General features: G+C 47.5%; 1 protein-coding gene across 9 annotated transcripts in view; it reads right to left on the reverse strand.

Moving 5' to 3' along the window:
- The window catches only part of Rel (nuclear factor NF-kappa-B family member relish), a 450112-nt gene that overhangs the window by 164974 nt on the left and 271575 nt on the right, over nt 1–13563 (reverse strand). For all 9 annotated transcript variants that reach the window (XM_075678481.1, XM_075678479.1, XM_075678478.1 and 6 more), the window contains one exon: nt 7347–7488. In XM_075678481.1, coding sequence (XP_075534596.1) covers nt 7347–7488 — 142 coding nt within the window. The remainder of the gene's footprint in view (nt 1–7346; nt 7489–13563) is intronic.

Below are 13563 nucleotides of genomic sequence, written 5' to 3' on the forward strand. Positions count from 1 at the left end.
CCGCCTTCCGTCGCGCATTCCACAGCCGCTTGACGCGTAGTAGCCTTGAGACGACAATCTTTCCCAGTCATTCGGGCAGCGATATGAGCATCTTATCAAACGTCGCGAAGCAAGCGGCTGAGCAAACGTAGACAGCGGCGCGATGAAATTAGAGATAAACAAACGTAGCGTGACGCGAGAGCGGTCGAGCGCGCGCCGACGAGCACCGGACCAATAGGAGCGAGGCGCGCAGGGGGTGTGCGCGCTTTGGCCAATCGGCGGCACGGACGCATCCTCCAGAAATGACGCGATAGCGTCGGTTTCCCTTTACCGACGCCATTTTGAACTGGTGCAAAATGCGCACAAAGAAAACAGCTTCAAAACAAGCGCAAGATGGCGGTCATCGGCCACCGCGTTCGCAAATGGTGACGGCGCGAAGTTTGAACATTTTTGACCAAATTTTGCTGATTTCGCGTTCACCCTGGTCCCTTTAAGCGCGATTTTTTTATTATTTTCCGATTAAATTTAGCTTCTAGATTTCGCGGAGGGATTCTTGAATGCATAAACGTATCGAAAATGCACTTTTCCGAAAATCGACTTTTTTGTGATTTTTTGCCGTTTCAAGACCCGCGTCCCCCCTTAATGATGCCCACTAGATTGTCGTTCATTGCTTCAACACTAAGGTCCTCTTCCTGAGTTAAAGCTGAATACCTGTTCTGTAGCTGGATCTGGAATTCCTCTATTTTCCCTCTTACCGCTAACTCATTGATCGGCTTCTTATGTACCAGTTTCTTCCGTTCCCTCCTCAGGTCTAGGCTAATTCGAGTTCTTACCATCCTGTGGTCACTGCAGCGCACCTTGCCGAGCACGTCCACATCTTGTATGATACCACTTTGCAAGTACAGTGAACGCTTGTTAAGACAAACTCGGTTAAGCCGAATTTTTGCATATAACGAACAACATGGGAATGTTTGTTTGGTTTTCCATAGACTCGGTGTAAAAAAATCCCCTTAAGATGAACCACCTCAGACGTGCGCTTTGGTTAATATGAACATTTGGAGTGACCGCTACAAATCCTGGAGGCCAGAGGCCTCGATACGCCGCGCCAGGGGGCGAGCGCATCAAGGCACCCACTGGAACCTCTGCGGCGCACATCGCCCGTGGACAGAGGCGAAAACAAGATGAGGAAACAAAAAGAGACAGTGACGTTTCACTTTGTGAATGCAGATGATGCGCAGGAATATGGGGGCTATAGCGCACATGAAGCTATAGGCCCTTGGTGCACCTAGACTGTACGCATCGCAGATTGCATTCAAGACGGGGCTGACACGGCCGCGCCATACGCAGCAGCCACCGGAGTTGAACACCCCCTTGTAAACATTCGCTTACTAACTACATTGCCAAGCATGGTGTCAGTGCACACAGGCAAGCATGAACATATCACACTCGATGACCATGGAAGCTCGCTGTCAAAATGCTGGCATGAAGAATCGCCGCAGTAGCAGCGAGCGAAGTCACCTTTGCGCGCTGTCTATCGCTTCAATGCAAACTGAGCGGCGAGAACACAGTGCATGCAAAACTACGAGCCTTCAGCCCACTTAGACGGTGCCCCCAAAGCAGATTGCATTCAAGATGCAAAGCCCGCATGACCGAAATACAACACCACATGGACATGACAGAAGATTGTGCCCCCCCCCCCCCCCTCCTCCTTTGAGCACGCGAAATTGAGCCGCCATCATCGGCTCACTGTCACATGCTTTCACTCGCACGCAGCGTACAGTGTCCGAGGACGATGTTACCACGAGACAAACCCAGTACGTCCATATCGCAAACGAAACCTGTAGCAACAGCCAGAGGAGGTTAACCCAGCGCACCTACGCCTATCCTCCTCCTCCACAATGCTTTGCCTCGTTTCTCCTTCCCTACTTTGCTGAACGTCACCTAGACTTTCCTCTAGATTATGTCGCTTCGCCGTGCGCTCCTTTGTACTTTCGCTACCTCAGATGATAGCACCGATGACTTGTGACATGGCAGATGCCTGCTTTAGCTCCCTAGTGAACTTTTTCCAGCAGCACGAAGGCACAGAAGGATTTTTGAGGTCAATAGGTGAATTGACATTATTTGTAGCTGCTCACCGATTTATCAGAAGTGCCAAACATCCATCACGGACTGAATGAAACCAAGCAAGAATACCACTTGAAAACAGTTTTCTATTAAGTTCAGCTAAGTAAATGCTTTCTATGCCATCGTCCCCCCTCCGTTTTAAGTCTACTTCATTTACTGTTTTGAAGTAAGATATTTGAATGCACCTGGTCATGCTGCCAATTATTCTTCTGATAAGACGAACAAATTTTCATGGTCCCTTCGAGTTCGTCTTAAAGGGAGTCTACTGTAGCTGGCTATACAGCACCACTTGGAACTTGGAAGAATTAGCAGATGGACTAAGGTGTCTGCATAAAGCAAGCAGTTATGTTTGACGTGAGCCTGAATGTGATGACAAAAGCAAAATGACTAGAGGATAGCATGACGGCAACAGCATGAACGGTAATTATTTACTCTGGTAAGAAACATTACACCCTTGTCTATTACGACCTGAGCAGATCCCGAAGGCAGTGCAGTATAACAAATTATCTCAAACCACTAGTCGCCACGAGGCAAGAATGGGAGAAACTGACATGCTCTTGCGAGTGATACAAGGCTGAGTCTTCGGCCAAACATAAGCAAGCACAAGCGCACACGTGCTAGCTCGTGCTAGGTGACATGACATGCGCTCCAGTTCTTTCACAGAGCCAGTTGGCGTTGACAAGAGAGAAAAAAAAAAAATCCTGCAATTTTTCAAAAAGCAGATTGTGCAAAGCTTTCAGATTAAAAGGGCCCTGCAAAACTTTTTGAGCATGGTAAATAATTTATACTATTCCTCAAATTCACTAGTAAGGGGTATTACATGAGCTGTAGGCAAATATCACTTGATGAGAAGTAGACGCGCAGCGTGAATGTGATGTTCGTCATGTTTACAGTTGTCTCGACATGTGGATCAAAGCCCATGTCAGCAGTCACCCCGCTTTAGGTGCTGTCGTGAAGCAGGGCTCATCATAGCGTAAGACATCATATTGGAGCCCCCTTGGCCACTGGAGCAGGGCAGTATGCGTCACCCACAAAGAAAAGTCTACTCAATTCCTTTAAACTAGAGCTATAGGACTCAATGCTGCAGCCATATAAACTCTATATTGACACGTGTACTTATGTTTATCGGGCGACCATGTTTCGCCGCCTAACAAATCTTATCGCACAGCGCGGGACGTGCCTGCATGTATCCGAAGTTTCTAGAAAGTTATCGATGCTTCTATCCGCTGTCTGTTGTCGCCGAACCTTGTGTTATCTGATTTCATCGTGTGACGCAAATGGTGTAGAACTTTGTGGAAGGCACGCGGGTCCCAACGATTAGTCTGGAACATTCGATGACTACCGTATAAAAGCCGACGCGCTGGACCTGCTGATCAGATTTTTGACGATCGCCGACCGTGTTCGCCGCTATCGTTGTGCTATAAGTGCAGCCTGTTTTTGTGGGCACAGGTTCGCCCAATAAAAGTTAGTTTTGTCTTTCACAGTATTGCTACTGTGTTCTTCAACGTCACCACCACGTGACATCTGGTGGAGGTGCTTTTTGTTCATGTACCAGACGCCCCCGACAAGCCGTGATCCAAGCCCGGACTGCAAAGAGAACACCAACATAGTCCCGGAGCATCAAGCAAGCCGCCGTCTTTAACAGCTGCCCCCGGAGCACGGACTTCTACCTGAGAAGACCAAGAAGATTGTGGCCAAGGCAACCCCAATGGCAGCCCCAGCGTCCCCCATCGTGCTGCAGCCCCCCCCCCAGCCCAGGGAACTCAAGCTACGACACGTCTATTTCGCATTGGAGGGCGCCGCCAGGACGTGGTTCGAGAATCGAGAAGCCACCTTGACGACGTGGGGCCTCTTCCGAAGCAGCTTTCTGCAAACATTTACAAGCGTCGTGCGAAAAGAGCGAGCCCAAGCTCTACTGGAGACTAGAGCGCAGCTGCCGAATGAGATGATCGCGATCTTCACTGAGGAAATGAGCCGTCTGTTCCGCCACGCCGACCCAGAAATGTCCAAGGAGAAGAAAGTCCGTTTACTGATGCATGGTGTAAAGGAGGAACTTTTCGCCGGAATGGTAAGAAGCCCACCGAAGACCGTCGACGAGTTTCTTCGTGAGGCGACGAGCATCAAGAAGACACTGGAATTGCGGAACCGGCAATTCGACCGACACACCAAGCCAACAAGCTATGCCGGAATTCAATCACTGGCCACGGACGATCGAAAAGACCGCCTTCATCACGCCAGACGGCCTCTATGAGTTCAAGGTTATGCCATTTGGACTGTGCTCGGCGCCTGCAACGTTCCAGCACGTGATGGACACGGTTTTAGCAGGATTGAAGTGGCAGACCTATCTTGTTTACTTGGATGATGTTGTCGTCTTCGCCAGAAATTTCTACGATCACCTTAAGCGGCTTGCGACAGTATTAGAGGCCATCAAGTCATCAGGGCTCACTCTGAAGCCGGAAAAGTGTCGCTTCGCTTACGATGAGCTTCTATTCCTAAGCCACGTCATCAGCAAATCTGGAGTACGCCCCGACCCGCAGAAGACAGCTGCCATCGCAAAGTTCCCGCAGCCAATCGACAAGAAGGCAGTGCGCAGATTCCTTGTCATGTGTGCCTACTATAGGCACTTTGTCAAGGACTTTTTAGCATCGCGGAGCCGCTAACACATCTAACGAAATGTGATGTCGAGTTCAAGTGGGAAACGCTGCAGGCCGACGCATTTCAAGAACTCAAATGACGCATGCAGTCGCCGCCGGTACTTGCACACTTCGACGAGGACGCCGATGCTGAAATCCACACTGACGCCAGTAGCCTAGGCCTCGGTGCCGTCCTAGTCCAGAGGAAAGACGGACTTGAACGGGTGATATCTTATGGTAGCCAGTCGCTGTCAAAAGCGGAAGGCAATTATTCCACGACTGAAAAGGAATGCCTCGCCATCATTTGGGCTACAGCAAAATTCCGCCCTTACCTCTATGGCAGGCCATTCAAAGTCGTCAGTGACCATCACGCGTTGTGTTGGCTAGCTAACTTAAAGGACCCTTCAGGACGGCTGGCGCGGTAGAGCCTCAGACTGCAAGAATATGATGTCACCGTAATATACAAGTCCGGAAGAAAACACTCTGAAGCCGACTGCTTATGACGCGCCCTCATCGATCCCCCGCCACAAGACGACGAGGACGACGACGCCTTCCTTAGAATAATAAGCGTGGAAGACCACTAAACAGCAGCGAGCAGACCCGGAGCTAAAGTCCTCGTCGAGTACTTGGAAGGGAACACGGACATTGTCCCTAGGGCATTTAAGCGCGGGTTGTTTTCGTTCACGCTAAAAAACAACCTGCTCGTGAAGAAGAACTCCTCACCAGTCCGCGCGAGCTACCTTCTTGTTGTACCGTCAAAGCTGCGTCCAGAAGTACTGCACGCCCTACACGAAGATCCAACCGCTGGGCACCTTGGATTCTCCCGGACGCTGTCGAGGATACAGGAAAGGTATTACTGGCCGCGTCTGACCGCCGACGTCATCCGTTACATCAAGACATGCCGAGACTGTCAGCGACGCAAGACACCACCGACAAGGCCAGCAGGATTACTACAGCCGATCGAACCTCATCGTCGACCATTCCAGCAGATTGAGATAGATTTGTTGAAGCTGTTTCCGAGGTCAACATCCGGGAATAAGTGGATCGTCGTGGCGACGGACTACCTCACCCGCTTCGCTGAAACCAAAGCTCTACCAAAAGGCAGCGCAGCCGAAGTGTCAAAATTTTTCGACAAGCACATCCTGCTGCGACATGGTGCCCGAGAAGTCCTCATCACCGACAGAGGAACGGCTTTTACAGCAGAGCTCACCCAAGCCAATCTGCAATACAGCCAGACAAGCCACAGGAGCACAACTGCCTACCACCCGCAGACGAATGGTCTCACGGAGCGCCTGAACAAGACTTTCACCGACATGCTAGCAATGTACGTCGACGTTGAACACAAGACCTGGGATGCCGTCCTGCCGTACGTAACATTCGCTTACAACACGGTGGTGCAAGAAACAACACAGATCACGCTATTTAAGCTGGTTTACGGCAGGAACCCGACGACGACGCTCAATGCCATGCTGCCGCACGTCACTGACGAGGAAAATCTTGACGTCGCTACCTATCTCCAGCGCGCCGAAGAAGCCCGACAGATCACCCACCTACGGATCAAGAACCAGCAGCGTACCGACAGCCGACACTACAACCTCCGACGACGCTTCGTCGAGTACCAGCCCGGCGACCGTGTTTGGGTATGGACCCCGATACGCCGACGAGGACTGAGTGAGAAACTATTGCGACGCTATTTCGGACCCTACAAGGTCATCCGACGTATTGGCGCACTGGACTATGAGGTCGTGCCAGACGGCATTTCGCATTCACAGCGGTGCCGTGCACGATCTGAAGTGGTCCACGTGATGCGCCTTAAACCCTTTTACGGACGCTGACGAACTTCCTTATTTTGTTGTTTTCTTCGCTACGAGTGCTTTTCTTTATTACTTTCGTTTGTTTGCAGCATCGGGTCGATGCTTTTTAAGAGGGGGGTATTGACACGTGTACTTATGTTTATCGGGCGACCATGTTTCGCAGCCTAACAAATCTTATCGCACAGCGCGGGACGAACCTGCATGTATCCGAAGTTTCCAGAAAGTTAACGACGCTTCTATCCGCTGTCTGTTGTCGCCGAACCTTGTGGGTCAGATTTTCGACGATCGCCGACAGTGTTCGCTGCTATCGTTGTGCTATAAGTGTAGCCTGTTTTTGTGGGCACAGGTTCGCCCAATAAAAGTTAGTTTTGTCTTTCACAGTATTGCTACTGTATTCTTCAACGTCACCACCACTTGACAATATCAACTCAAACATAAGTTCATGGACAGTATCTGAGTTTAGCGTGTCGCAAGTGCCAAAAAGGAAGCAGTGGCGTCTACATCAACATTTAAAAGTAAGTTTAACACTGCATGCCACCAAGACGTTAAGTGGGCTGATCATTGCGGGCACTGCCCCGCTCCATCATAGCCTCGCATTGCAAGCCATTGAAGGAGCAGAAGCACTGCGATGGAGATGAAGGGCGATCTTTGATTGCTGGTAACTCTGGTTCTATTAATGCATTGAAATACTTTTGCTGCAAATAATTTCTAAAATTCTGTCCTTTCATGACTTTGATAAAGAAGTGTTGCAGAGCCCCTTTAAAACAAGAAGCCTGTGGAGTACTGCTCTACTAACCAGAAGGGTCACAAGGCAGATAGGTGAACTCAAAGGGTTCACTGCAGTCACTGTCCGACTTGCGAATCAGTTGAAACTTGACTGCCACCTGGTGCTGCAAGTTGGTGTTGCGGTATGGAGGCGTCTTGAAGACTATGGCCACCTGGGAAGGCAACAAGCAGGACAATGTGAAGTAGAAAGACTACAAACATAACCTAACCAAAGATGTCATGTTATGAAAGAAACAAATGAAAGAACCCACTCCATTAGAAATTATGCCTGTTGAAGAGAGAAAGTGTGGCGGTCAGGTAAGAACCGGACCCCTTGTAAGAACAGCGCAAACAACAAAAATACTTTAAGTGGCTTGCGGTACAACAGTGCTTGTTCTATGCAATGATACTTGTCACACTTCTGTTGTTTACACTGCTGCCTCAACATGTTCAACTACACTACCAATAGTGAGCATGCAAAAGCCCTGCAGTATTGGGCAGTGGCACTCGAAGAAGGCCGCACCTGCATTCCATAGACTGCACTAGCTATAAAACATGCTTGGATTGATGGCTTCACCATGGAAAAGCAGGTTATTGTGCAATGGGAAGCATGAAAAATTACACCCACGAATATATGACAAAATGGTTTCCTACAGTACGAGCAGCTGTATTATGAAATGCTCCTTGCCTCAAAACATCTTATACTCAAGCGCCTGCATAACGAATGCCTTTGCAACGAAATAACCTGCACAAAGAAGCAATAATTTTGCCTCGGTTATATTGTGAGCTGTGCTGTATGCAACCTTTACAACGAAGTGATCTAAATAATGAATGCTTTTGGAGGCCCCAAACACTTTGTTCAACTGCATTCAACTGATTCAACTGTATCTTACTCAAAGGCATCTCACTCACCTCAATTGAGGTGCACTAGGAAGTTAGCGGCTTATTTTAAAACCATTATTTATTTCCCCAGTAAAGGAGGGCTTTCAAAAAGTGAGTAAAGCAGTTAAGTTGAGGAAAGCAGTTAAGTTGGCTGATATAATCAGCCTTGCATGCACTGAACACAACCACATTGGAACCCAGGGGCAACATGCATGACAGTTGCACAGGTTGTTTATTTCTTTGCAACCAACGGTTGCTTGTGTTCTGTGCTGCTTGTCAAGACGCTGGGCATTGTTAGGAATGGCCGTATGGGGTGACAACGTGCCAGCTTTCAGCCCGCTGCACATGCTCCAATCCAACCAGACGGGGCACACTTCTAAGAACTGCGAATAAACCGGCAGCCACGTGGCGCGGGGTCAGCTCAGGAATGTGGTACTCGGCCGCGCCACCCGGGACAAAGCCGAGTTCTACGAAGCCTTCTGACGTTGGCTCTGGACCTTTACACCTGTGTGTGTGTGTGCGGCACGTGTATGACAGCCCTTATCCTCCAAAAGGGCAGGTCATCTACGGTGACGTCGAACGGTGACGTCGAACGATGACTGGACGAACGTTTTCGTCCACTGGGAATCAAGAGAGGATCAAGTGCTTATAAGCAGCGTTTGCCGGCTGCTAGTGAGTGCTCGTCGTAGGGAGCTGAGTGCTCGTTGTCATGCTAGAAATGTACTAGTGAGCTGTGTGCTCGTAAGCTGTTTGCTGTATGTTAGTCTTGCGGGCTCCATATTGGAGTCACGCTAGACTGTCGATGTATGTCTTGTTCAAAATGTAAATACCACCAATAAATCCTGCTCTCCTGAGTCCCGACGAAGAGTCAAGCTCCTTCCTACAGCTACGTCCGACAACTCTAATAGCATGGCGCACTTCCACTGCGGTTCCCAAGATATATCCAACGTGAGAAGCGCATGTCACAAGAGTGGGTGCCTCAGCGGCATATAGGCGCCTTCTTACGGGCTGACACAGGCACTGGCGTAGGTGGCGGCATTCCCGTGGCGATGTGGGAGTTAATGCCATCGAGCACACGTATGTAACGGGAAACCTGGCGGCCACATCGCGCACGAGTATGATTCTGCGGCATGTACGGGGTTAGTGGCTCGCGGGGCAATTTATGTGTTCGCGGGGCAATTTATGTGTTCGCGGGGCATGCCATTATGCCAGGCCAGCTGGACTCAGGCGCGCCTCGAGGAAGAGGGCCATGTGGCGTTCGTTTAGGTGACATTGGTCTCTGTGTTCTAAAAACTGGACCACAGAAGGGGGGGGGGGGTCACAGTGTGATGGTCCCGCCTATTTTGAAAAAGAAAACTAATTGATAGAATATGAGCAAGGGGACCTAAAATAAAGGTACGGCACCGGGTGATTAAAAGAGTGTGTAGAGATGAGAAAGGGGAGGAAGCGAGTGAGCTGATAATCCACCAGTCGATGTATGCCGCTTGGTCCTAATAAGCCTATGTACAGTGATACCTCATTACTACGAACACCACAATGGCAAACTTTTGAGAACTCCCCTGCTGACTTCTTATGGTTCCAGTGTAAAAATATTTCAGTACTAAGAACTTCAGAATACCGAACTTTTCAGAATAACGATCCATGTCATGTTAACAACGCCTCAGTACTATGAACTAATATTCCTATATCTGAGAATTCTTAGATTTCCATGTATCCTACATGGCAGCCGAAACAGTAGGCTAGCAGACGACATGGTGCATAAAGTGGACACTGCGGCGCATGGGTTCAGGAAATGTGAGATGGCACTCAATTAAATAAAAAAGAGAAGTGTGATAATTTTTTAAAATCTATTGCAGAGGCAACGATGCATCAGGATTTGTGAGTGCATGCTTTACCCAGCCAAGCATCACCTAGCAATGGAAGTGTGCCTCTTCCTTCTTTCTGCGGCTGTACGAGCTACACACGTGGAGAAATGTAACCTCCGTACTTGCGGGGATGCCACACAGTCACATTTTCCAGATGGTGTCGTTCATGCACACTTGCGCTTTGGAATACTTCAAATGCTCGCCTTGAGTGAGACAGTTGCAGTGTCTACGGCAAAGAATGCGAAAAACAACCAAACAAGAAACATTGCGCTTTGGAGGCGACATGGCCCTTTTTCAGTAGTTTTCTCAGCATCATAGTCTCCTATTCGCATGTCACTCTTATTATACAGTGCTTCTGTGGTGCGTGCTGGTGTAATATATGGAAAATAGCAACAGTGCGAGCTGAGAGCCAACAGCAATGTTTTTGTGGATAACGAACAATTTCCGGCGGTCCCGCATGATTCGGTATATCGAGATCTGACTGTATTCCTAAGTTGGCCTCTCTGAGTGCAAAGTGTCGCCGGATGGCAACAAAGACTTTGGCTTGCTTGCACTTGCTGCAGTCATGTGACACAGCTTTTGCATTCTGTTGGGCAAGCCATTGTGACATAACTGGCATGCTTCTGACAAAACTCCTGATTGTACCAAAGGCATTCACTACATGAGATGCAGCTGCAATGCTCTGTGGCTGTGTCTTGATCATTTAATGAAGCAAAATAACTGTGGACAATCCTCATGATTTCATCATGGCTCATTTTTTCACAAATGATGACGTGGGAGCCAGCTTTGATGATCCCCGGGTGACAGTAATACAGCAATTGCATGCCAATAACTCCAGAATACGAGAAACACGATACGCTGCTGCTGCTAGCGTAGCATGTAAAATAATGTATCTTTTGAATGAATTTTCACAACAAATACAGCACACTGTCATTACAATCTATGCGAAAACTTGTTCTGTTCCCACCTGGTGGTGAAAATGGTGATGACTGTTGCATGGATGTTGCCAATGGGATTCATGGGGTGTTCAAAGACATTGGATATTTGCATTTTATTTGGTCACTAACATTTTCTTAGCATCATGAGTCACGGGAGGGGCTCTCAAGTATGAACTTTTTTTTTCTTTTCTGGCAGCTTACTAATGTCAAGGCTTGCTTAATGAAAACTTTGTTGAAGTGAAGACACACCTGTTACGGGCTTTGTTAAGGTAATAATTTTAATCCATTAAGTTTTATGGTACACTAATGGGGAAGAACAATAACTTATTTGTGCCAGAAACATCCCTTAACTAGTATTCATTATTCAGGGATTTGACTGCATTATTTATCAAATATGCCGTACATGCATATCTAACAGTATATACACTCTATGAAAACATTTAAGAATAATTTAGAAACATCTGCTCCTGTTCCTTCATTTTCTGCATTCTCAGCAGAAAATTTGTAAACTAGTGTTTCAGTCATAAGAACGGGAGTGCTCTTGGCATACCTTGATTTCTTTTGGTGTATGTGCCCAAAGAAAGGAAACATGCTGAAACGTTTTGCTTTACTAACCAACTCGTACCTTTTCAAAATTACTAACAAAGAAGAAGAGCCACTGTCCAACTTAGAAAGCAAGCACAAAAGAACAATAAAAAACGAGAAATGTGACGTGGTCTTGGTAATCGTGACGGCAAAAACTATGGAAGCTCAAAGCAGGCTGATGACCCTTCATACCTAGAGATGAGAGCTCGTTTCATGTAAATAATCATGCAAGCCCTCTTGGTGGCTTTATACATAAATCTCACATGATGCTCTAGTTTGTAAGTCCTCCAAAGCACCCAATGCAGTCGTAGTGGCTGGAAATTGGAGATGAACAACATCGGCAAAACTGCTGAGATCCGTGCAATGTGACTAGAAATGCCGATAAACCGAGTGATCGTTAGGAGTAAGCACACAACTAGCAAACACAACTTTCTACTACCGTGAAACACAACTAGCCTACCGTGAAACTTAAGGTCTGACCTTAAGTTTCACGGTAGGCTAGTAGAAAGTTCAAGAATAATTGAAATTAGCGAGACCCAATGGCTACAACATTGATAAGCAGTGTGGTCAAAGTTTCATGCCTATGCAGGTGGGTGCAGCCGTGCATTAGAAGACGATAGCATGATAGTTGTACTTCAGGAACGCAATTATTAATGAAATTCGAAAGCAGATTATCGCTTACTTCAGCCTGTTTATTAAACTGGGTCAATAAATATACACAGTAACAGTAGGAAGAAGCGCACTGATCCAAACAGCCTTCTTGACTGATGTCAGCTATTGGCCAATTGCAGCCGCATATGGGAATCTGTTACATGACGAAATATGGCAGCCCTGAAAAGACTGAGGAGAGGGCTTCTGTTGAAAAGAGTGTTTGAGAAAAAGATGACTTTGCGTTCTGCTTGTGAGCTCCATGCACCATTCATGACTGCAAAATTTGGCTGAGATGTTCACAGCAGCATGTGCTATCCGCAGGCTGTTTTTACACCAAGCTCGAGAGGTGGCCTTTAGGTAAGCACAGCATGCACTGAAGCCATTCATTCAGTTGTTCATATTTAATTACGGTGGAATACACAACCTTCGACCAAGGGCCAGCATGTTGTATGCAGGAAAATGCGGTATGCATCAGTAGAATGTGCCCAGCTTGGCACATGGCCAGGTATCCGACAGCTCGTGATGGTTTTGGAACGGCTCCATCGGATGAGTTACTAGCTTCACTGCACACCGCCAGCCTAATCAGCAGGAAATGTACAGTAAATCTTCCTTATGAACTAAGAAAACAGCTCCTTATATTCATTAGTAAGAAAATGTTTGCTTTCTTATAACGAAATTTTACAAGCGTGTGTCTCCACGAGGATTTCAAGGAAAATTACAATTGCTTCGCCATATGAATGAGTTCATTACAATAAGCTTGTACAAGGACCACATTGCCACACTTTGCTTAAAGGGACACTAAAAGCAAATAGTCAATCTAAAGTGATAGATTAGTGCTCGAGAATTTCTAAGGCGTGAATATTATCATGAACAGAGCCTTAATAATCGAGAAATCGAGGTAAATGCAGGACGTGATTAGAGACTCCCCCGAGATGTTCAAGCACTTGCCCGATGACGAAAGCACTCCTCAGTTAAATTCTGCCACTACTACTCAACTACTCACTGCAAAAAACATCCTCATGTTGTATTATAAGATCAAATAAAATGCTACTTGCCCAGCTCCATTTCATATTTAGAAAAAAGAACTCATTGAAATTTCCGTTGATAACGACGCAGGCGGTCTAAAGGTTTCGTTTTCACTCGACTCTGTGCCGCCCACGCTTTCGCCTTTCCATACTTTCCTGATCGCGTAGTGCTGCGCTGGATTTGCTGGCTCGTGAAACTCGCACCAACTGCAAGTAACAGAGAATTCCCTGTGAATTCGCGGGATGCCCCGACGGTCTACGCCACTTGACCAAAAAGCAGCTGCAGCGATGAATCCGCCCCT

The sequence above is a fragment of the Dermacentor variabilis genome, unplaced genomic scaffold (assembly GCF_050947875.1).
Source record: "Dermacentor variabilis isolate Ectoservices unplaced genomic scaffold, ASM5094787v1 scaffold_23, whole genome shotgun sequence".
NCBI lineage: Eukaryota > Metazoa > Arthropoda > Arachnida > Ixodida > Ixodidae > Dermacentor > Dermacentor variabilis.